This window comes from Hyperoodon ampullatus (assembly GCF_949752795.1).
Source record: "Hyperoodon ampullatus genome assembly, chromosome: 9".
In the NCBI taxonomy this organism is placed as follows: domain Eukaryota; kingdom Metazoa; phylum Chordata; class Mammalia; order Artiodactyla; family Ziphiidae; genus Hyperoodon; species Hyperoodon ampullatus.
This window is the reverse complement of record NC_136922.1, coordinates 88,809,761-88,834,333: the sequence shown is the minus strand read 5'-3', so window position 1 is coordinate 88,834,333 and position 24,573 is coordinate 88,809,761. Positions and strand designations below refer to the sequence as shown.

The following is a 24,573-nucleotide window of genomic DNA, read 5'->3' as shown; positions in this document are numbered from 1 at the left end:
TGTGTGTGTGTGTGTGTGTGTGTGAAGCTAGTCTAACCTTGTGACTCTAGCTCTGCCCCTGTTGTTAAAAGAGACTTTGGCAGGATACATGGTCCTGATCATTTGTTGTTACAGTTCCTGACTGGTCCACACCCCTTCTTGAGTTTCCTTGTTAAATCTAAAGAACAAGCTGGACATGCTGAGATACTAAACACAACAGCCCATTAGGTCATATTGTCCATTTCTGGCATAGTGCAAGAGTTTTCCCCTTGGAATAATTCCAATAGCCAAATCCACTCCACTTTTTTAAGTGACTCATAAGATTGGGCTTTCACTGATTCCCTTGGGGCATGTTCTCTAGACTAATAGATTTTACTGATAGGAAAATTTCCGGATATTCCTTAGCCTTACTTTTCGTCTCTTATTCATCCACTTATTCACATCAGTCTTTCTTCAGCTAGTCTTAAACAGTCCTCACGGGTCAACATGAGACATTTAGACTGTTACTTCCAGTGTATTAAGTTATGTGTTCTTCATAATGGTAAAGAGATATTCAATTGCTGTAATTATTACTTCTCAGACTTAAAAACTACTGGATAGCTATAGGACATACAGCATTTAAAAATGTAGGAGGCCATCGATTGATAAACTTCTGTGTCTTTTATTTCTCATATCTGCTTAGCCTCATAGCTTTCTATAAACTCCCCAAGATTGAATTACCTGTTCTTACTATCAAAACCTGATTCCCATTCAGTCTTGCTTCACGTTCGTTACAGGAGACTGGAAGGGAGGGAGCAATGGGAAGCCAGTAGTATTGGCCCACTAGTGGACCAAAATGTGCCCAAGGCTTATAAAAGGGGGGTGTGTAGAAAGGACTTGCTCCCAGATCTGCATTGCCTCTGCTCCCTGGGACACCCCACTGCCCCTCAATTAACTTGCAGAATCCAGCTGCTTAGGGATAACAGTTGTAAACATTCCAGCTCTTTCCTCAGCCCTTCTGCTATTGACAGAAAGTTTCGGAAACTGGCTGGACTCTTGAACATTCTGTGCTCTCCAGAGGCAAAAGTTTGTGGGGAATGCTGGAACGTTCTAATCTAGTCATGGTGACCTGGGCTTCATTTTCTTTTTTGGTAAATTAAGGGTTTCAAGTAGGTGATCCACATGGGCCTCGCAGCTGTTGTTTAGGGCTGATTGTACTTCCATGTCTGAGAGCAGGCCACAGGCCCCACAAGCACCCAGGTTCCTGAGCACATTCAACTTAAGAGACATGGGTTTTTTGCCCCGAGCAGCATCTCTGCTCTGGTGGCCTCCAGCATTTCTGCCTCTGCTTCTTTTTTTCTTTACATCTTTATTGGAGTATAATTGCTTTACAGTGGTGTGTTAGTTTCTGCTTTATAACAAAGTGAATCAGTTATACATATACGTATGTTCCCATATCTCCTCCCTCTTGCGTCTCCCTCCCTCCCACCCTCCCTATCCCACCCATCCAGGTGGTCAGAAAGCACTGAGCTGATCTCCCTGTGCTATGCGGCTGCTTCCCACTAGCTATCTATTTTACGTTTGGTAGTGTATATTTGTCCATGCCACTCTCTCACTTTGTCACAGCTTACCCTTCCCCCTCCCCATATCCTCAAGTCCATTCTCTAGTAAGTCTGTGTCTTTATTCCTGTCTTACCCCTAGGTTCTTCATGACATTTTTCCCTTAGATTCCATATATATGTGTTAGCATATGGCATTTGTCTTGCTCTTTCTGACTTACTTCACTCTGTATGACAGACTCTAGGTCTATCCACCTCATTACAAATAGCTCAATTTCATTTCTTTTTATGGCTGAGTAATATTCCATTGTATATATGTGTCACATCTTCTTTATCCATTCATCTGTTGATGGACACTTAGGTTGTTTCCATCTCCGGGCTATTGTAAATAGAGCTGCAGTGAACAATTTGGTACATGTCTCTTTCTGAATTATGGTTTTCTCAGGGTATATGCCCAGTAGTGGGATTGCTGGGTCATATGGTAGTTCTATTTGTAGTTTTTTAAGGAACCTCCATACTGTTCTCCATAGTGGCTGTACCAACTCACATTCCCACCAGCAGTGCAAGAGGGTTCCCTTTTCTCCACACCCTCTCCAGCATTTATTGTTTCTAGATTTCTTGATGATGGCCATTCTGACTGGTGTGAGATGATATCTCATTATAGTTTTGATTTGCATTTCTCTAATGATTAATGATGTTGAGCATTCTTTCATGTGTTTGTTGGCAGTCTGTATATCTTCTTTGGAGAAATGTCTATTTAGGTCTTCTGCCCATTTTTGGATTGGGTTGTTTGTTTTTTTTTGTTTTTGAGCTACAAGAGCTGCTTATAAATTTTGGAGATTAATCCTTTGTCAGTTGCTTCATTTGCAAATATTTTCTCCCATTCTGAGGGTTGTCTTTTGGTCTTGTTTATGGTTTCCTTTGCTGTGCAAAAGCTTTGAAGTTTCATTAGGTCCCATTTGTTTATCTTTGTTTTTATTTCCATTTCTCTAGGAGGTGGGTCAAAAAGGATCTTGCTGTGATTTATGTCATAGAGTGTTCTGCCTATGTTTTCCTCTAAGAGTTTGATAGTTTCTGGCCTTACATTTAGGTCTTTAATCCATTTTGAGCTTATTTTTGTGTATGGTGTTAGGGAGTGTTCTAATCTCATACTTTTACATGTCCCTGTCCAGTTTTCCCAGCACCACTTATTGAAGAGGCTGTCCTTTCTCCGTTGTTCATTCCTGCCTCCTTTATCAAAGATAAGGTGACCATATGTGCGTGGGTTTATCTCTGGGCTTTCTATCCTGTTTTATTGATCTATATTTGTTTTTGTGCCAATACCATACTGTCTTGACTACTGTAGCTTTGTAGTATAGTCTGAAGTCAGGGAGCCTGATTCCTCCAGCTCCGTTTTTCGTTCTCAAGATTGCTTTGGCTGTTCGGGGTCTTTTGTGTTTCCAGACAAATTGTGAAATTTTTTGTTCTAGTTCTGTGAAAAATGCCAGTGGTAGTTTGATAGGGATTGCATTGAATCTGTAGATTGCTTTGGGTAGTAGAGTCATTTTCACAATGTTGATTCTTCCCATCCAAGAACATGGTATATCTCTCCATCTATTTGTATCATCTTTAATTTCTTTCATCAGAGTCTTATAATTTTCTGAATACAGGTCTTTTGTCTCCTTAGGTAGGTTTATTCCTAGATATTTTATTCTTTTTGTTGCAATGGTAAATGGGAGTGTTTCCTTGATTTCACTTTCAGATTTTTCATCATTATTGTATAGGAATGCCAGAGATTTCTGTGCATTAATTTTGTACTCTGCTACTTTACCACATTCATTGATTAGCTCTAGTAGTTTTCTGGTAGCATCTTTAGGATTCTCTATGTATAGTATCATGTCATCTGCAAACAGTGACATCTTTACTTCTTCTTTTCTGATTTGGATTCGTTTTATTTCCTTTTCTTCTCTGATTGCTGTGGCTAAAACTTCCAAAACTATGTTGAATAAGAGTGGTGAGAGTGGGCAACCTTGGCTTGTTCCTGATCTTAGTGGAAATGCTTTCTGTTTTTCACCATTGAGGACAATGTTGGCTGTGGGTTTGTCATATATGGCCTTTATTATGTTGAGGAAAGTTCCCTCTATGCATACTTTCTGCAGGGTTTTTATCATAAATGGGTGATGAATTTTGTCAAAAGCTTTCTCTGCATCTATTGAGATGATCATATGGTTTTTCTCCTTCAATTTGTTAATATGGTGTATCAGGTTGATTGATTTGCGTATATTGAAGAATCCTTGCATTCCTGGAATAAACCCCACTTGATCATGGTATCTGATCCTTTAAATGTGCTGTTGGATTCTGTTTGCTAGTATTTTGTTGAGGATTTTTGCATCTGTGTTCATCAGTGATATTGGCCTGTAGTTTTCTTTCTTTGTGACATCCTTGTCTGGTTTTGGTATCAAGGTGATGGTGGCCTCGTAGAATGAGTTTGGGAGTGTTCCTCCGTCTGCTATATTTTGGAAGAGTTTGAGAAGGATAGGTGTTAGCTCTTCTCTAAGTGTTTGGTAGAATTCGCCTGTGAAGCCACCTGGTCCTGGGCTTTTGTTTGTTGGAAGATTTTTAATCACAGTTTCAATTTCAGTGCTTGTGATTGGTCTGTTCATATTTTCTATTTCTCCCTGGTTCATTCTTGGCAGATTGTGCATTTCTAAGAATTTGTCCATTTCTTCCAGGTTGTCCATTTTATTGGCATTGAGTTGCTTGTAGTAACCTCTCATGATCTTTTGTATTTCTGCAGTGTCAGTTGTTACTTCTCCTTTTTCACTTCTAATTCTGTTGATTTGAGTCTTCTCCCTTTTTTTCTTGATGAGTCTGGCTAATGGTTTATCAATTTTGTTTATCTTCTCAAAGAACCAGCTTTAAGTTTTATCAATATTTGCTATTGTGTCCTTCATGTGTTTTTCATTTATTTTTGATATGATCTTTATGATTTCTTTCCTTCTGCTAACTTTGGGGTTTTTTTGTTCTTCTTTCTTTAATTGCTTTAGGTGCAAGGTCAGGTTGTTTATTTGAGATGTTTCCTGTTTCTTAAGGTGGGATTGTATTGCTATAAACTTCCCTCTTAGAACTGCTTTTGCTGCATCCCATAGGTTTTGGGTCATCATGTATCAATTGTCATTTGTTTCTAGGTATTTTTTTATTTCCTCTGATTTCTTCAGTGATCACTTCATTATTAAGTAGTGTATTGTTTAGCCTCCATGTGTTCGTATTTTTTACAGATCTTTTCCTGTAATTGATATGTAGTCTCATAGCGTTGTGGTCAGAAGAGATACTTGATACAACTTCTATTTTCTTAAATTTACCAAGGCTTGATTTGTGACCCAAGATATGATCTATCCTGGAGAATGTCCCATGAGCACTTGAGAAAAATGTGTATTCTTTTGTTTTTGGATGGAATGTCCTATAAATATCAATTAAGTCCATCTTGTTTAATGTATCATTTAAAGCTTGTGTTTCCTTATTTATTTTCATTTTGGATGATCTGTCCATTGGTGAAAGTGGGGTGTTAAAGTCCCCTACTATGAATGTGTTACTGTCGATTTCCCCTTTTATGGCTGTTAGTATTTGCCTTATGTATTGAGGTGCTCCTATGTTGGGTGCATAAATATTTAAAATGGTTATATCTTCTTCTTGGATCGATTCCTTGATCATTATGTAGTGTCCTTCTTTGTCTCTTCTAATAGTCTTTATTTTAAAGTCTATTTTGTGTGATATGAGAATTGCTACTCCAGCTCTCTTTTGGTTTCCATTTGCATGGAATATCTTTTTCCATCCCCTTACTTTCAGTCTGTATGTGTCTCTAGGTCTGAAGTGGGTCTCTTGTAGACAGCATATATATGGGTCTTGTTTTTGTATCCATTCAGCCAATCTGTGTCTTTTGGTGGGAGCATTTAATCCATTTACATTGAAGGTAATTATCGATATGTATGTTTCTATTCCCATTTTCTTAATTGTTTTGGGTTTGTTATTGTAGGTCTTTTCCTTCTGTTGTGTTTCTTGCCTAGAGAAGTTCCTGTAGCATTTGTTGTAAAGCTGGTTTGGTGGTGCTGAACTCTCTCAGCTTTTGCTTCTCTGTAAAGGTTTTAATTTCTCCATCAAATCTGAATGAGATCCTTGCTGGGTAGAGTAATCTTGGTTGTAGGTTTTTCTCCTTCATCACTTTAAATATGTCCTGCCAGTCCCTTTTGGCTTGAAGAGTTTCTGCTGAAAGATCAGCTGTTAACCTTATGGGCTTTCCCTTGTGTGTTATTTGTTGTTTTTCCCTTGCTGCTTTTAATATGTTTTCTTTGTATTAATTTTTGACAGTTTGATTAGTATGTGTCTTGGTGTGTTTCTCCTTGGATTTATCCTGTATGGGACTCTCCATGGTTCCTGGGCTTGATTAACTATTTTCTTTCCCATATTAGGGAAGTTTTCAACTATAATCTCTTCAAATATTTTCTCAGTCCCTTTCTTTTTCTCTTCTTCTTCTGGGACCCCTATAATTCGAATGTTGGTGCATTTAATGTTGTCCCAGAGGTCTCTGAGACTGTCCTCTGTTCTTCTCATTCTTTTTTCTTTATTCTGTTCTGCAGTAGTTATTTACACTCTTTTATCTTCTGGGTCACTTATCCGTTCTTCTGCCTCAGTCATTCTGCTATTGATCCTATCTAGAGTATTTTTAATTTCATTTGTTGTGTTGTTCATCGTTGTTTGTTTCATCTTTAGTTCTTCTGGGTCCTTGTTAAATGTTTCTTGCGTTTTCTCTATTCTATTTCCAAGATTTTGGATCATCTTTACTATCATTATTCTGAATTCTTTTTCAGGTAGACTGCCTATTTCCTCTTCATTTGTTAGGTCTGGTGGGGTTTTACCTTGCTCCTTCATCTGCTGTGTGTTTTTCTGTCTTCTCATTTTGCTTAACTTACTGTGTTTGGGGTCTTCTTTTTGCAGGCTGCAGGTTTGTAGTTCCCGTTGTTTTTGGTGTCTGTCCCCAGTGACTACGGCTGGTTCAGTGGGTTGTGTAGGCTTCCTGGTGGAGGGGACTAGTGCCTGTGTTCTGGTGGATGAGGCTGCATCTTGTCTTTCTGGTGGGCAGGTCCACATCTGGTGGTGTGTTTTTGGGTGTCTGTGGACTTATTATGCTTTTAGGCAGCCTCTCTGCTAATGGGTGGGGTTGTGTTCCTGTCTTGCTGGTTGTTTGGCATAGGGTGTCCAGCACTGTAGCTTGCTGGTCGCTGAGTGAAGCTGGGTCTTGGTGTTGAGATGGAGATCTCTGGGAGATTTTTGCCATTTGATATTACGTGGAGCTGGGACGTCTCTTGTGGACCAGTGTCCTGAAGTTGGCTCTCCCACCTCAGAGGCATAGCACTGGCTCCTGGGTGCAGCACCAAGAGCCTTTCATCCACACGGCTCAGAATAAAAGGGAGAAAAAGTAGAAAAAAAGAAAGAAAGAGGATAAAGTAAAATAAAGTAAGATAAAGTAAAATAAAGTTATTAAAGTAAAAAAGAATTTTTAAGAAAAAAAATTTTTTTAAGTAAAAAAAAAGAAAAAAAAAAAAAGGATGGATAGAACCCTAGGACAGATGGTGAAAGCAAAGCTGTACAGACAAAATCTCCCACAGAAGAATACATGTACACACTCACAAAAAGAGGAAAAGGGGAAAAAATAATAAATCTTGCTCTCAAAGTCCACCTCCTCAATTTGGGATGATTCGTTGTCGCTTCAGGCATTCCACAGATGCAGGGTACATCAAGTTGATTGTGGAGATTTAATCCACTGCTCCTGAGGCTGCTGGGAGAGATTTCCCTTTCTCGTCTTTGTTCGCACAGCTCCAGGGGCTCAGCTTTGGATTTGGCCCCGCCTCTGCATGTAGGTCGCCGGAGGGCATCTGTTCTTTGCTCAGACTGGATGGGGTTAAAGGAGCCGCTGACTCGGGGACTCTGGCTCACTCAGGCTTGGGGGAGGGAGGGGTACGGATGCGGGGCGAGCCTGCGGCGTCAGAGGCCATCCGGACGTTGCACCAGCCTGAGGCGCGCCGTGCGTTCTCCTGGGGAAGTTGTCCCTGGATCCCGGGACCTTGGCAGTGGCGGGCTGCACAGGCTCCCGGGAGGGGAGGTGTGGATAGTGACCTGTGCTCGCACACAGGCTTCTTGGTGGCGGCAGCAGCAGCCCTAGCATCTCATGCCCGTTTCTGGGTTACGCACTGTTAGCCGCGCCTGTGCCTCTGCTTCTTAGAGTTTGCTGTCAGCCTTAAGCTTCCCCTCCAGCAGGACAGCTGCACTTCTGATTGCTCTGCACGTTGCGTGGTCTTTCCTTGAAGCTTGTACTCCCAGCTGCCCTGAGGAAGCCGGGGTGGCAGAATGAACTGGGAGTGGGTGAAAACAGTCTCTCAGTTTCTCCGAAGTCAGTGGCGTGAAAAATGGCTATCTCAGTGCTGCCTGGCAGAATGGAGCCCGCCGGCTGATAAACTGCATTAGAGAAAGCAGGCTGCATCCCTCAGCCAGCCCTAGGCTGCCCTGTACTGTGCTGGCTTCCACCCAGTGGGCCACGGACCCTGGGTGGTAAGGGATTGTGAACATGGAGCAGGAAGCCGGATCAGAAGAACCAAGGAAAGACCAGGACTGAAAGTAAGGGCCAGACCCAGGAGATACCCAAGGGACAGAGGTGAGCGTGGAGGCTGTAGTCAGACGCTGGAGGCCCGGCGGGCTCTGATAAACCGTAGCCGAGGTTTAAATCAGCAGGTGGGCAGTGGGGCAAGCAGCTCAGCTAAAGGAAGGACCGAAATGAGGACATCTTATAAGTGAGTCACCTCCACTTAGCCCTGTGTGCTTCCTGCTGATCTCTTTGAGGAGAACAAAAAGTTACTCGACTGTAACAGGGAGCATGGGGTCAAGACCTTGATAAATGAGGCTGGATCCTAATATGAAGTTATTCCATTTCAAGATTAGTACCTAACTCTTCATTTCAAAAATGTAAACGACACCTCCAGTCTGTGGTTTCCTCCAAAATAGAAGGCCTCAAGATCGGTTCCTGTTGAGGAATTTGCCCTGGCAGAACATGTCGGCGTTCTTGAGGACAGTGCATTTTCTCTCCCCTTGTACTCGGATTTACGTTAGACCAGGGCTCAAGTACATCCCTGTTCTTTGAGTATGAAGAGCACCTGGAAACATAGTAGTAGCTGTCACTTTAGAAATCAGAATTCTTGAAAGAAAAACCTAGTGCCAGAGCAAGCTGTACTTCATCATTGTTTTCAGATGAGCTATATATTACGTGCAAATGGTTTCATAGACTCATAAGCTGTTAGAGCTAGAAGGACATAGAAATCTTGTAACCTAAACACATCTTTTCACTTGGAAAAATTAACAGTGAGAGAATTTCAGTGATCTGTAGATGGGGCAGAGTCCAGACCAGAATAGTCTGATGCCAGACGCAGTACGCTGTTCCCCGTAACATCAGATCGCAAACGTGGGTGATCCGAATCACCTGGGGAGTTTATTTAAAATGCACATGCCTGGTCCATCCCCAAGAATCAGATTCAGGTCTGAGGTGGCACCTGAACATCTGAACTTCCAACACATTCCCCAGGTACCTCTGTCCACGGAGTCTGAGAACCACAGCTCTGGAGCCCATTGGCCTGAGCTGCATGAGAGGTCTTCAACCTCTCAGAGGTCCTGCCAAGGCTCCCCGCTTTCAGGAGATGCGGAGCTGCTGGTCACTGCCTGCCGGGTCTGAGCCACCTGCAGAGGTCTGATCAGACTCACTACTTCCTTTCCCGACCTCGGGAACAAAGCAGAAGAAGTCTTGGACAGAGGGCAGGAGCCTCTGAAAAAGAAGTTCTCTTCTCCCGTCCTCTTGCCCCCACTGAAACTGTAGGTTCTCGCAGATGAGGGACCACACCCGGTTTTCCTGGGAGAAAGGCACCAGCCTGGGAGGAGAGAGGCACCAGCCGATGAAACAGTCCCCTGACCAGCTCACAACTGTGACTGGACCCTCCCTTGGCTCTGCTGCGTCCGGTCACCCTGCTCCCCTCCCCTGGACCCACATCAGAGGCCCGCCTCCTTAAGCACATTGCTTCCGATGGACACAGATGCCCACCTTCAGGGAGCACGAAGATAAATTAAGAAGGTTCACTTTCTGGGAAGGCTTACTGGAGTGTGCTTTTATTGTGTCTGAAGGCTTCTTTATCATCACCACCTAATGACATTTATTAATCGCCTAGCCGGGCTGCTTATCCTCAGGAGGACGCGTGAGCAGTCCAGGAGACCTTTCCCATCCTTCCGTGGGGCTGCCCTCCAAATTCGGAGTCACATCAAAGCAAACTAAATTCCAAAGTTTAGATTTCTTACCCCAGCCTCTTACATCATAGGAATCCTTTTCTAAACCGCTTTCTGAGGGTAATAGTTGCTTTATGGCATTTTCTTTTTTTTTTTTTTAATCTGGGTTCAATAGAAGAAGTATTACCATGGTAATAGACTTTCATTTTTCTTAATAGGCACTTCTTTTCTAGTACTTATGCTTCAAGAGTTAGAAGTGCAGTATGTTAGTGTTTTGTCTGTTATTACAGCAAGTTGTATAAACAGTTAATTACTTGTAACTTAATTTGAATATCACACAGAGCATGTGTTATAAGAAGAGATGAAAGTAGACCCAGGCATAAAAAAGTTAAGCTGCGTTTCCTTCAAAGCAGAAAGAATAAAGAACAGCACTTGCTGGGGGGAGGAGACAGATACTGAAAACAAAATAAGTTAGCTAATCAGATTTTCAGGTGGCCAGGAGTAGTACTTGGCGCACAGGCAGAGCTTGCGTTGTTGTGCTTCTCATAAATTGAATTTATTGATTACTTTCCCTTCTTTCTCACTTACAATCTTCTCCTCTGTCTCTCTCACTCCCTGTTCCTCCTGGGAGGCTCCATTCTCTTCCACTCCCCACTTTTCTTGTCCCTCCTTAGTGAAAACTCAGGTTTGTCAGGACGTATTTCCATTTTAGTTTTCTCCCCGTAAACCTTTCCCCTGTAAGCGTTCCTTCTTCCATACCGAACTTTACTAGGTCTTTGAAATCTTGGTAAGATGCTGGGTAAGCTCAGACAGAGACAAGCACTCTGAATGATATCCTTTTTTAAAAAGACCAGTTTTTATTGTCATGATGGTTGTGAGCAATCCAGGGTTGCCATAATTCCTCTTAAATATATTGAGAGCCAGTAGCTGACACACTGCTACGATAGTCGCCCCTCCAAGAAAGCTGTAATTCAAAAAACAGTTGACGAGATTACTGTGTAATAAAAATATTAGAGGAAAACAGTTAAGATCGTCTTAATCAGTGGAAGTGACACGCAGCCTCTGGGCCCCAGGGGACCTGTTCCTGTCTGACACGGCGGGCTGCAGGTCCTTCCTTCCTCAGTGGCTGGAATCAGAGAGAGACTTGGGAAAAGAGCAGTGTGGGTGCCTGAACCATTCTCTCCTTTTATTAATTTACCCAGCCGTTTATAAAAGGTGTTCCTGCAGGCCCCCAATACGTGAACGATGAGCAAATGCAGGGAATTTCTTTCTCCACAGTAAGTATTAGCAGTTCCTCAAATGAAGGAAGCAATTTTGTAAATCTTCTCCCTCATTCTTTGGGGAATTTCCTATGTTAATTTATGCAGCGTTAAATTTATGCAGTGTTGAAATTCATCCCAACAGCAGCGACTTACAGAACCGATACAGAGATGGTAGGAGAACCGGTAGGTGGAAACTGACTGATACAGACCCTGCCAGGCCTCAGGATCCCTCCAGCCAAAGTTCCTTAGGCCTGGATTTGGGCAGGTTTTATTGCATAGTTGTGATATAGTAAAAACACAGAATGTTTACCAATTAATTCATCTAAACAGTTTTTCAATGTGACGTTTGTTAATATCTCTGACAGAAATGAGGTGGTTTTGTTCCGCCTCTGGCCCCCATTGGGAGCAGCTGAGTGCAGTTTGACAACATGTGTATAGACCAGCCCTGGGAGACACAGCCTTGCCCCCGTGTCCTCAGGGAGTCACCCAGGAATCAGGTGAACTGCCGTGCTCTCTTTGAGGATGTGATTTTTAATACTCATAGCAAGGTATTTTGTGAATGTGGTTACTTCTCTGTGTTTTATATTTGTTCAAAAATTTTCTTCTAGTGTCTTCACAGTAGACTGGCCCACGATCTTCACAGCAGCCAGGGTCCAGCTCCTCTCTCTTATGAGAGTCTAACATTCTTAGCATTATATGGCCTGGCTGAAAATTACCCTTCCATATTTGGTGGGGGTGGCAGGGAGGAGAAAAGTAAAAAGATTTCCTAGACCCTTGTGAACACTTTAACTACTGCTTTTAATTGTGTGTGGTCACTGCCGATTATTCTGCAACATTTGAAAAGAGGTATGTTGTCACACGGCTGTCACTATAGCCATGAGACCTAAACTGTAGAATGAGGCACAGCCATTTGGTTTTGACCAGGCAGGTAACAGCTTATAGTTCCCATTGGTATGTTGAAGTAAGTAGCGAGTGTATAACCCACAAAGTGGCATTGCTCACAAAGTGATCATTTTCTTTAGTAATTAAGTGCCCTTACGTGGCCCCAGTGTAGAGAGCTGCTTTATACTGACTTCCGTTTTGTATTAATAAATAATGTTGTGGCGAGGTTGTCTATATATCTGGAGTTTATAGAGCTTCCCATCTGCGTAGTTGGACTTTCACAGGTCAAGTCACAAGGGTGTGAGGATAAATGATACTGTGACATTGCCTGGTCTGACACTTACATGGTAAGTGCTTGATTTTTAAGTTTTCTAATAAGTACGGATGAGTTTGAGAGGAGCCTCACATTCTGGTGTTCTACAAGACGACTCTCTGCTGAGTGGAGTCTTCCACTTAATCTGCTTTGTCTTTCCGGTTTTCTCTAGATGCACCAACTTTTCTAATTTATTCAATCCTTCCTCCTTGACTGCATCATTGTCTTTTCTGACCATTTCTATATGCGTCCTCTACAAACTACTTTGTCTGCTTTTATATCTGTTCTTCTTTTTTTTTTTCTTTTTTTTTTTTTTGCGGTATGCGGGCCTTTCACTGTTGTGGCCTCTCCCGTTGCGGAGCACAGGCTCCGGACGCGCAGGCTCAGCAGCCATGGCTCACGGGCCCAGCCGCTCCGCGGCATGTGGGATCTTCCCGGACCGGGGCACGAACCCGTGTCCCCTGCATAGGCAGGCGGACTCTCAACCACTGCGCCACCAGTGAAGTCCCTCTGTTCTTCTTTTGAGCCCTATGGACATAGCCTTCTTAGAAGCCTGTAAAATCATGAATACCTTAGGATAACCTTTAAGATAAGCTATTCATCTGGTGTTTCTGTGACCCAATATGCTTATCTGTCCTTCTCCTTTTCCTTTTCTGCCCCTTTATTTCAGTCTGTTTTCTTCATCTCTGACCTTAAATCTTTAGCTCTAAAGACCTTTGACCTGTTTCCCAAGCCTGCAACTTCCCTCTAGACATTTCCTTCTGGGATGTCTCGTCATCTTCCCAGACTCCCAAACCCCAAATTTATCTTCCTCATTCCCAAGATGACTCTTCCCACTGATTTCCCTGTTTCTCTTGGTCACACCACCTTTCTCCCTGTCAGTGAGGTGCCACCATACCTAAGGTCTCATCACTGCTTTTTTTCCTTCCCTTGTCTTTCTATGACTCTATTTCTTGCTCCCACCATAGCTTCGTTTCTAATCTGTCTCCTCCCCGGTTTCCCACCTCCAGACTCTCCTCCATTGGGTCCATTGTGCTAAGGAAGTCTGGGTAACCTTCCTAAATGATATTTTCCTATTAAAGACATTCATTGGATTCCTAGGTTTTTTCAGTGGCCAACAAGGAGGTATCTCAGCCTGACATTCACAGTGGGCCCTTTTTATACTCTTCCTTGGAATGTGCTGAGTGCCTACCCTTTCCTCTTGCTAGGCCTGTCTCTCTCCTGCATTCTTCATCCCATACATATTGGACTTTTTCCCTCCTCTGAATCTTTACCAGTGCTTGTCCCCCTCATCCCTCCCTACCTTCTGTCTATATTCTATCCATAGTGAAAGGTCATCTGAGGATCCTTCCCTGATCACTCCAGCTGCAGAGAGTTATCCTCTTCTGAAATAGGCAGCACCACTCTGCTTTTGAACTAATACCTTCTCTGTAAGAGTACACAAAAAATTGGGAAATAGGAGAAAGACAAAAATTACTTTGTCCTATATATTCTTTTGTTCTTGAATTTTATACTGTGTGCATGTAGTACTTATTCAGTAAAATAAAATTTTAACATATATTTAGCAAATGTATTTTTATAAATAGCAAGTTATTACTCTGTATTATGCCTTAATTTTCCATGAACATGTGTATTGGTTTCCCCATATCACCTAACTCAGTACAATGAGTACCTAGTAGGAGCTCAGTTAAGACGCTGGGTGAATAAGTGGCTGGAAGGGTGAGGGCTGGAAGGAAGAAGACATGAACAAATAAGAGGCAGTCTTGGGCCTGACCTAGCTCTTCTTCCTGAGTAATTTCAAAACTAAATGGGAAAGGATCACTTTTGCCTTCTTAAAGTTTCCTAAGAATGGAGACAGTTTATCTCCTGCCCCGGCTAGTTAGAGTTTTAATCTGATAGTTAAGAATTTTTTCTGTGTAGGATTTTATATATAGAAAATCCTAGAAACTCAACCAAAAAAACCTGTTAGAATTGATCAGCAAATTCAGTGAAGTTGCAAAATACAAAATTAACATACAAAAATGAGTAGTGTTTCTGTACACTAACAATGAATGTTCTGAAAAAGAAATTGATCCCATTTATAGTAACATCAAAAACAATAAAATGCTTAGCAATATATTTAACCAAGGAGATCAAAGATCTCTACTCTGAAAGCTACGAGACATTGATGAAAGGGATCAAAGAAGGTACAAATAAATGGAAAGGTATTCCATGTTCATGAATTAGAAGAATTAATACTGTTAAAATGGCAATACTACCAAATGCCATCTGTAGATTCAGTGCAATCCCTATCAAGATGCCAATGGTATTTTTTAATATGGAAATAGAAAAAAAACACTCCTAAAATTTATTTGGAACCACAAAAGACCCTGAATAGCCAAAGAAATCCTGAGAAAGAACAACAAAGCAGGAGGCATCACACTTTCTGATCTCAAACTATACTGTAGAGCTATAGTAATTAAAACAGTATGGTACTGGCATTAAAACAGACACATAGACCTCTGGAACAGAGTCGAGAGCCCAGAAATAAACCCAAGGATGTACAGTCAACTAATATTTGACAAGGGAGACAAGAATACTCAATGGAGAAAGTCTCTTCAATAAATGGTACTGGGAAAACTGGATATTCACATGTCAAAGAATAAAACTAGACCCCTATCATGTACCACACACAAAAATTAATTCAAAATTGATTAAGGACTTAAATGTAAGAAACCATGAAGCTCTTAGAAGAAAACATAGGATCAAAGCTTCGTGACCTGGGTGTTGGTGATTATTTTTTGGAAATCATATGTAAAGTTCAAGCAACAAAATCAAAAATAAACAAGTGGGACTACCTCAAACTGAAAAGCTTGTGTACAACAAAAGAAACCAACAAAGTGAAAAAACAACCTACAGAATGGGAAAAAAATATTTGCAAACCATGTTTCTGATAAGGGGTTAATATCCAAAATGTATAAAGAACTCATACAACTCAATAGCAAAAACAAAACAAAAAAATCCAATTAAAAAATGGGCAAAGGATCTGAATAGACATTTTTTCTTCAAAGATCTGTGAATGGCCAACAGGTATATGAAAAAATGCTCAACATCACTAGCCATTAGGGAAATGCAAATTAAAACCACAATGAGATATCACCTTATGGCTGAATGGCCGTCATCAAAGAGACAACAAATGCTGGCATAGATGTGGAGAAAAGGCAACCCTTGTGCACTGTTGGTGGGATTGTAAATTGGTGTAGCAACTATGGAAAACAGTATGGAGGATCCTAAAAAAATTAAATATAAAACTACCATATGATCCAGGAATTCTACTTCTGGGAATATATCCAAAGGAAACAAAAACACTAACTTGAGAATACATCTGTACTGCCATGTTCATAGCAGCATTATTTACAATAGCCAAAACATGGAAACAACCTGTGCTTATCAATAGATGAATGGATTAAAAAAAGCTGTGGTGTATATATAGACAGTGGAATATTATTCAGCCATTAAAATAAAAACCCAAGGAAATCCTACCATTTGCTACAACATGGGTGGTCATTGAAGGCATTATGCTAACTGAAATAAATCTGACAGAGAAAGACAAATACTGTATGATCTCACTTATATGTCAAATCTATATACAAAAAACAAACATCAAGCTTATAGACAAAGACATAAGATTTGTGGTAAAAGAGGCGGCAGGGGGCGGGGGGAGAGGTGTAGGAGGAAGGAATCGGAGGAAGGTGGTCAAAGGTACAAACTTCCAGTTGTAAGATAAATAAGTACTACGGATGTAATGTACAACATGACGACTATAGTTAGCACTGCATTATGATATAGCAAAGTTGTTAAGAGAGTGGATCCTAAGAGCTCTCAATACAGTGATAATTTTTGTCTTTTCTTTTTTTGTATCTAAATGAGATGATGGATGTTAACTAAACCTATTGTGACAATCATTTCAGAATATATTTAAATCAAACCGTCATGCTGAACACCTTAAACCTTTTACAGTGATATATGTAATTAATTCTCAATAAAACTGGAAAAAAATTCTTCCTGTCTGCTGTTCCTCACCCACACCCACACAAATAACTAAATAGAATGTAGGGGCCATTTTTGTAATTTGGGAATACATACTTAGATCTGTGTAGCTCCACCTAGCATTATGAGTTCAAGAACATCTGCATTCTGCCTAGAGTGAGCAGAGGTTTCAGGGGGAGCATCTTGTCTTCAATTGAGAGGTTCCCTCTCTGCCCCACTCCACCCCTGCCCCCTTAGCAGTAGCTTTCCCCCAGTCTCTGCAGCCACTAGAAATGCTCCCACACATCCCCAAATGTCCAGGGTAGTGAGACGGCACGCACACTCCCCACTATGCCCCCCACTCTCACAGTCCAGGGCATGTTCACCCTGAGGGCTCAGTTTGATATGGTGGGGGGAGGGGTCATTTGGAGATGATACATGATTAAGCGATGATGTTCATTAAAGGTAGTCATATTTCAAGACCAGGGAGCATATACCTTGCTATATGTGTTTCTGAGGTAGATCTTTGAAAAGCAACACAAACAGTACTAAATAGCTACTGCCCATTTTTTGGTCCCCTCCTTCTGGTGGTAAATCTTATTTTTCTATTTCTCTTTCAGAGCATGCTTGAGAAGGGAGGATAAAATCAACTTTTAGAACAAGCAGAATTCCTTCAGCGTTAATTCCAGAGGTGGAACATTTTTTTTTTTCCTAGTAAGAAAGCAACTCATTTAAAGAGAAGACCATTAAAGAGAAGCATCAGAGAGCAGATTCAACAGGAGCATATCACACTTTGATCAGCAACAGTTTGAAAAGCCAGGGCCTAGATCAGGGATCAGCCATCAAGGGCTTGCTACAGTGTTAATAAATCCATTTATGATGATTAAAAAAGAAAGGCAGTCCTCTCCACCTTCTGTACTTTCTATTCAACTTCCTCTTCTAACCAAGCTCCATCATTGGGTGAACCTGCCCTCCCACAAAGCTGGGGGTTGGGATCGAGGGCTGAGGTCACTGGGGTGGGAAGAAGAGAAGGCCAAACCCCTCCATCTCGGGCCAGCAGTGCTGGGCGGAATTGGCTAGGCTGTGGCATGTTGGGTTTCTCTCTTTTTCTTTTCTCCCTTGACTGTATAAGAGCTACTTTTTATTTTAACTTATTATGATGATCATGTAAGAAGACAAAAAGGAGAGAAAATGTACCTCTTTTACTGGAATAATGTTTCTGATTATGAGTGAAATAAGGCATTTTTTATCAACGTGAAGGCAACCTTGGCTTCTGCAACCTCAACGTCTATCATGAATACTGACATCTTCACTCACTGTCAATAATAAATATATTTTCTGACGAAGACTGTCATTGTAGTCTGGGGCCTCGCCTTTTTTTTTTGTTTTTTGTTTTCCAGGTTAGATGGTTATACTTATGGGAATTGAGTTGATTTATATTGTTATTAATTTGTATTTGTGTGGTGCCTTTACTCTAAAAAGCTCCAACACACTTTGCAGATCCTCAGACAGTCAAGAGATGCTTATAATTTGCCTCTCAGGTACGTAACATTCAGTAAGATCTTTACAAATTGCATGAACCTTCCTTTCTTTGGGATGACCAAAGTCAATCCTGCCTGGGGCAAGCACTAGATTAGATAACCTTGGTTAGAAACTTCTGACCCTGCAATACTAGGAAAATGTTAAAAGGAAAAAAAAAAATTGACCCTGAGACTTGATGAAATTGGAAACAGAAGAAAAACTTCTTGATTATAACTCTCACTTTTCTACCAGAGGATTGGTGCTTCAACACTGGAAGTTGGAAATGAGCATTCACACCAAATGGAAAGATCTTTCTGGGAAATAGATGAAAAAGAGAACGCCAGTGATCTGTGATGTCACCTGAATATCTTTTGTCATGTAGAATTTTTATTTCATTTTTATTGTTACAGAAGGAGATAATTTAGCAGAAAAATTAAGATTACAGGCTCTGGAATAAGATGCATCTGTGTTCAAATTGTGACTCTGCTACCTACCAGCTGGGGGACCTAATTAAGTCACCCCACCATACTAGGCCTCAGATTCCTCAACTGTAAATTGAGGGGAAATGCAAGAACCTGCTTTGTAGGCTTATGGTGAAGAGTCAAGATGCTTTCCACATACGTGTGGTCGGGTCCATTGTCGTTGGATATATGACTCTAATAAACTGGTATTTGGAGCTGGGGGCATGGAAAGAACATCCGCATGTCTTTTACTTAGAGAAAGTTGGGATGAATGTAACTTGTGTCAGGAAGATTTCAACCAGCCCCCTTACATGTCACTGTGGCTTCTCATGCATCTGATTCCCGAGTCGACTCCATTTGAATGGCATCTTCGTGGACACTTGTGGGCACACCTGTAAACCTGATGCTGATTCTGAATGACCTTGGGGACACTTCTCGAATAATTACTGAAAGGCTCTGTGATTCTGTTTAATGAAAGGGTTGTTTTGTTTGTTTGTTTAAATGATGCAAAATAAGCCGCATTCATTTAAGTGTGAGTGAGGGAAGCGCTGGTAACTTGAGCAGCAGCAGTTCTGGCACTGTCAGGAAGGCATCCAGGTAACTGCCTGGGAGAAATAATAGGTACACGAAAACAAATGTGTACATGGTGACTCGCTGTAGTGTCTGCAAATCAGCAAGCTCACAGATTCCCTCCTATACTGCTTTGTTTTGCAATTTAGAGCCAAGAACTTGGCACATCCCAGGCTGCCAGTCTTGTTGCTGGCAGAGAAATAAAGCACTGAAGAGTCAGGCATTTAAAGCTGGTTAAATCCATGAAAACGGGAGGTGGTTTGTCAGGACCTCTCTCTCCCAGCACCTGTTATTAACTTCTCATTCTGATGAACATGATGGGCACAAGTAGGAAAGACTCCACTTTAGGAGAAATAAAAGGGTGAAATGATGCCTTTTCCTGCACCTCGGAGATCTCTCTGTTACTTGCATCACAACTTGGCCCAGGTCACTGTTAACCTCAGGACAACTGCTTGGGGAGAATGTTGTGATCTATGTGAGGCTCATGGGAGTAACATATTCCAATCAGTTAGCATCTCCACTAAGTAGAACACGCCTTGAACCACAACAGTTTAGCTCACGAAGCCAGGAAGAATAAAGTATCCTGAAAGCTGGTCAGATGTTATAACGCTAAACGAATGTCTGGTGAACTTCCAGAAGACGGTGGGGTCGAAATCAGCACAAAGTCCTCCCTTTGGAAAGTCAATAACTTATTACAGAAAACGTGCCAACATGCAACAATTTAAAAAATTACGGACTGATCATTATTAATAGCAAATGTGGAGTGCTAAAAGCCAGGTGCTTGTGGCCTGCTGGTCAACCAGTGAGACCTGTCTCTACAGCAGCTCTAGGCTCCCGGTATTTTGTTTCGAACTAAACAAGCAGCCAGGTGTCCTCACCTTCTCTAGCTTAGGAGTTGGGAACCTGTGGTTCTTAGCTTGACATCTTTCAGCCCACAGGTATAATTGCTTTCACCAGAAACCCGCAGGATAATCCTCTTCCCCCTGTTTCTGTGAGCTGTAGGAGTTGACCCTTTCAAGATTTAAGAACTAGAGCAGTTGAACAATTGAAAGAGTAGCAATAACTTACTGTGATGATTCTGCTTTGAGTTACAATTCTTGACAAGCTAATACTTTGAATGAGTGAATTAATGTATATTTGTTTTCTGTGTCTGTCACGCCTTCCCCAAGTTTTCATCCATTTCTCAGCTTCCCCCCCTCAGTCTCTCCATCTTTATTGCCTCCTCTAGACTCTTCTGTGTATTTAAACTTTTCTCACCCTTCTTGGCCTTCCAGGCCCACCTCCTGAGACATATGGCATCGTCTTGGGTGCAGAATCCTGGGCTCTTGCTCTGAGTTCTGTGCTGTTGCCTCTTGGAACAAGTCCCTTCCCCTCAGGTTTCTCTCTGCCCAGTGGCCCGCTCTGGTTCTTCTCCATTATAACAAGAGATTTTTGATACTTCCTTTTCTTCCCCAAACTCCTAGTTCTTAAACTAGTTATATATTTAGAATGTCTTATCATTTGGTCATTTTTTATGTTTGTAGTTCTTAATTTGTAAACCCGGTAAATGGAACTTTTAAATTCTCTGGGAGGAAACGTAAATTTGTATTTAGTTCTCTGTGGCCTTTGATTGTACTTTTCCTATAGTTTATGATCCTCATTAGAGAAATGGTTTCCCATCACTTGCCCCAGGGGATTTACTGAGTGGGTGGGCTGTGTCCCTTCTGAAATGTTGCCTTAGGACTTGTACCCTGTTTGTGCCGGTGAGGCTCACAATCCAAACCACCCCCCGAGTAGGAGACCATGATGCTGGTGCTGTTACCTGCATTAGTCTGAACAACACGTGGGCTGGTTAATTCACATCCACAATTTATTTTAAAATTTATGCTAGACATTTGTTTTAGCCTCTTGTCTTGCTGAGTCCTTAAAAGAATTCAGAACGTTATAGTTTTCAGTTTTCACTCTCTCCTTCGCTTGACCTACTTGGTGTCGGAGGTGTCAACAGTGACTAAAACCATGTAAAGGGAATTAAAGGGAGAGGATAAGGACATACTATTCATAAGATGGAATGCTGGCTCTTGGCGCTCCAAGCTGTGTGGAGAGAAGGACTGGGCGTTATCCCCATAAACTCCTTTTCATTCTCCAGCTTCTGTCATTGAGAATCCACTATAATGCGAAGAGAGAAGTCATTTTTAGTTATTTCAATTTAGATGATCTACAGCTATATCCATCTTACTGTCATCCCCATACCCTACGTGAGATGGGAGTAGTCAGTGATTTTCCAGGCTCGGTGGAATAGGAAACTTTGAGGCCACACTTGTATCCCAAGGAGGTTGACTCCTGCCCCGATGTACCTTGGAGAGCAGTCCTTGATGAAGGATGGTGGATTGACTTGATAAGCACCAGAGACAAAGGGAACTTGTTCTCCTATACCTGGAATGAGATCACCTCACTCATCTGACAAGGTCCCTTACACTAAGAATTTTGGCTTAGTGTAGCCAAAGGATAGCTTAAGGAACTTTCAATTCCATTCAAAGAAACCCAAAAAAGAGTCACTGGGAGAAAAACGACCAACCATCTAATTCATTCTCCTAGCTCCAGGCTGATGTTTGAATGAAGATGATGAAATTTTACATTTCATCTTGTGTGTTCTCTCCTGGTGCCTCCAGCCTCAGTTTTGCTGGCAGAACCTCTATAAAAAGAGTTGAATTGCTTTAGAGGAGAAAGCAAAAGTCATCATCCAAATCAAAAGTGTCTTCCACTTTTCCTACCAGTTGTCTTGAACCTTCAGCCTTCTCCAGACCATGAAAACATGCCCTGTATTTTAGGCGACAGCCCAGTGTTAAACCCAATTTGGATTCAGGAAATGTGGCCACCATATTTATGACTTTCAGTTAAGGAAGTTGGAGACTGAAAATTGAAACTGTCAAGTTCAGTCCCTGAAACTCCTTCAACCCAAGTCAACTCTAAATGGAAAACAGCTGTGCTTCAATTTAATGAAATGCTTCAAACCTCTTGAAGTGAGTTTGATTAGGTGAGGCCTCCGCACACTTCAAAGATTTTCCCGTGCCGAAAAGCTTGACTTCCCTCACCTCTCTGTCCCCCTCTCCTGCGAGGATCCTTACTGGGCTGTGGCCACTGTCACTTTGCTGAGAGGGCAGTCTGCTTTGAATATCACCCTTCAAAGTAAATCACATTTCCATAATGGTTTTTAAATGCAAATATGGAAGCCAGAGGTCAGTGGCCATGTTGCAGGGTAACACTGCTCCAGCTATGCCTTTCCTACCTAGACTTTGTCCCGGGAGTGGCCTGCCTGGGCTGGACTCCAAGTGGCCCATATTTGGGGAGCCGCCTGCAGTACCCTTCTCTGTTGGGTCCGCCTACTGGCCAGGCTGCTGCTGGGCCCTCATCAGTGTCCACAGCATAGGTTGAAAGCCTGTGTTCACTCATTCCTCACTGGAGAATATATACAATAAGGTTGAGGACCAGATGACTGAGGCCAGTTGCTTCTTATCTGCTGCCTGTGCAGTTCAGGAGACAAGGGTAAAAAACATTTTCTTCATTTCATAGCCACAGGCCAGGTTTCTCAGCATGAAACCAGAAACGCAATGGCAACCTGCAAATTTTAGCTTCACTTTGCATCTCCCTAAGGTAATGTGCACCCTGGTCTCAGAAGCATGACCACAGAGTCATTGAAAATATTATTCAACAGAGTTGAAGTGGCAATGTCATCTTATTTCCAGCTTGGAAGGCTGGCTGCAGAGCAGGGACTGGTAGCTCTGCTTTTAACAGAGGGTGAATAGGGTGTCAGCTCACCTGCTGGTGGGAGTTGTAGTTTCCTGGGTGTTCTTAAAATGCCTTTGCAGCAGCTGTGTTTTAAATGTGAATCCAAAATGTAAAGTCCACACACCTTACCCTCAGGTGCTTAACACAGAACTTGGAAATCTTAGTAACTAAGGCGGACATTGCTCTTCTCCTGCTGGAGATGACTTCATCAGTGGAGTTAGATGTTATTGTATAGAAGCAGTTAAGAGGGGTTATGAATCACCATTAAGATACCGTTCTTTCAGGAACATCAGAAGTTACTGTCCCTAATTTTTATAACCACTTTCAACTCTCCTCAGTGTAGGAGTGGCTTATTCGTCCTCACCTTATGGGTCAACCCTTGCTAGTTAGCTCACCACTCCCACGTTTTCTAGTACCTGGGAGAGGTTGTCTGCCGTAGGACCACGTCACACTGGCCTCGCTGGAGTCATTCGTACACTGACTCACCGAATCAGCAGAGCCTACTCTGTGCCCCAGGCAGTGTTCCTGGAGTCAGGGAAATAGTGGCCAACATGATGGACAAGGTCTGGACCTCATGGAGCTTCTGTTCCTGAGCGGGGAGGAGGCTTGAACGTTAATGTCAGGGAGTAGTGGATGTCCTGCAGAATGCTACAGCAGAGCAAAGGAGTAGTTCAGGGCGAGGGAGTAAGGCTTCACGGGAGACAGCTGAAGGGAGTGACGTTTGGCAGGTTCTTGAATGTACTGAGGGCACCATTCATATGAAGATCTGGGGAGGTGCACTCCAGGCTGGGGGAACAGTAAGCACAAAGGTCCTGAGACAGGAACAAGTTTGGCCTGTTAGGGGAGTGAGCAGCAAGGAGGTCCTGGGGGCTTGAGTGGAGCAAAAAAGGCAAATAGTGGTGGGAGATGGGTTCAGAGACGTAGGCAGGACACATAGGACTTTAGGACTTTTTTTTTCCTTAGGTCGCACCCCGCGGCTTACGGGATCTTAGTTCCCCAACCAGGGATGGAACCCATGCTCCCTGCAGTGGAAGCGCAGAGTCCTAGTCACTGGACCACTGGGGAATTCTTTAGGACTTTTTTGTCCCAGCTGTTAAACAAGTAAATATAGAATAAATAAAACAAGCCATAAAATAAGTAATAAGAGGTGTAATGTCCAGCATGGTGACTATCATTAATAATACTGTATTGAATACTTGAAAGTGGCTGAGAGAGATCTTAAAAGTTCTCATCACAAGAAAAAAATTTTGTAACTACGTATGGTGATGGATGTAAACTAGACTTATTGTGGTGATCATAATATATACAAATATTGAATCATGTACACCTGAAACTAATGTTACATATCAATTATATGTCAGTTAATATATATATATATATATATATGGTGCTGGATCAATTGGATATACACATGCAGCAAAAGGGAAACTGGACTTTACCTCACTCCTTACTCAGAAGTCAATTTTAATTGGAATATCCTTTAAATGAGTGAGTAGAACACGAATGCTTCTAGAAGAAGAATATAGAATATAGATATTCTTCACAATATAGAAGAATAGCTTCATGACTTCAGCATAAGGAGATATTTCTTAAACAGGATACAAAAACAGTAACCATAAGGGAAAAAGTTGATAAGTTAGCTTACTTTAAGAATTTCTTTTCATCAAGACACCATGAAGAGAGTGAAAAGGCAAATCTTAAGATATTTGTGAAGCATAAGCCAACAAAGGGCTCACATCCAGGCTATATAAAGAACTACAAATCAGTAAGAAAAGGCAGCTGAACAGAAGAATGAGCAAGAGACTGAAATAAGAACTTCACAGGAAATAAATATCTAAATGGCCAATAAACATACGAAATGTACTCAACAGCATTACTAATTAGGGAAATGCAAATTAAATTCACAATGAGATGCCCCCATTTATCCACCAGAATGGCGAAAACTAAAAAGATGGAAAATACTGAATGTTGACAGGATG

General features: G+C 41.8%; 1 protein-coding gene across 3 annotated transcripts in view; it reads left to right on the top strand.

Moving 5' to 3' along the window:
• The window catches only part of CHCHD3 (coiled-coil-helix-coiled-coil-helix domain containing 3), a 291,260-nt gene extending 274,155 nt beyond the window's left edge, over positions 1-17,105 (top strand). For all 3 annotated transcript variants that reach the window (XM_079711283.1, XM_079711285.1, XM_079711284.1), the window contains one exon: positions 16,898-17,105. In XM_079711283.1, the coding sequence (XP_079567409.1) occupies positions 16,898-16,921 (24 nt within the window). In that variant the 3' untranslated portion in view covers positions 16,922-17,105. The remainder of the gene's footprint in view (positions 1-16,897) is intronic.
• The last annotated feature ends 7,468 nt before the right edge of the window (positions 17,106-24,573 follow it).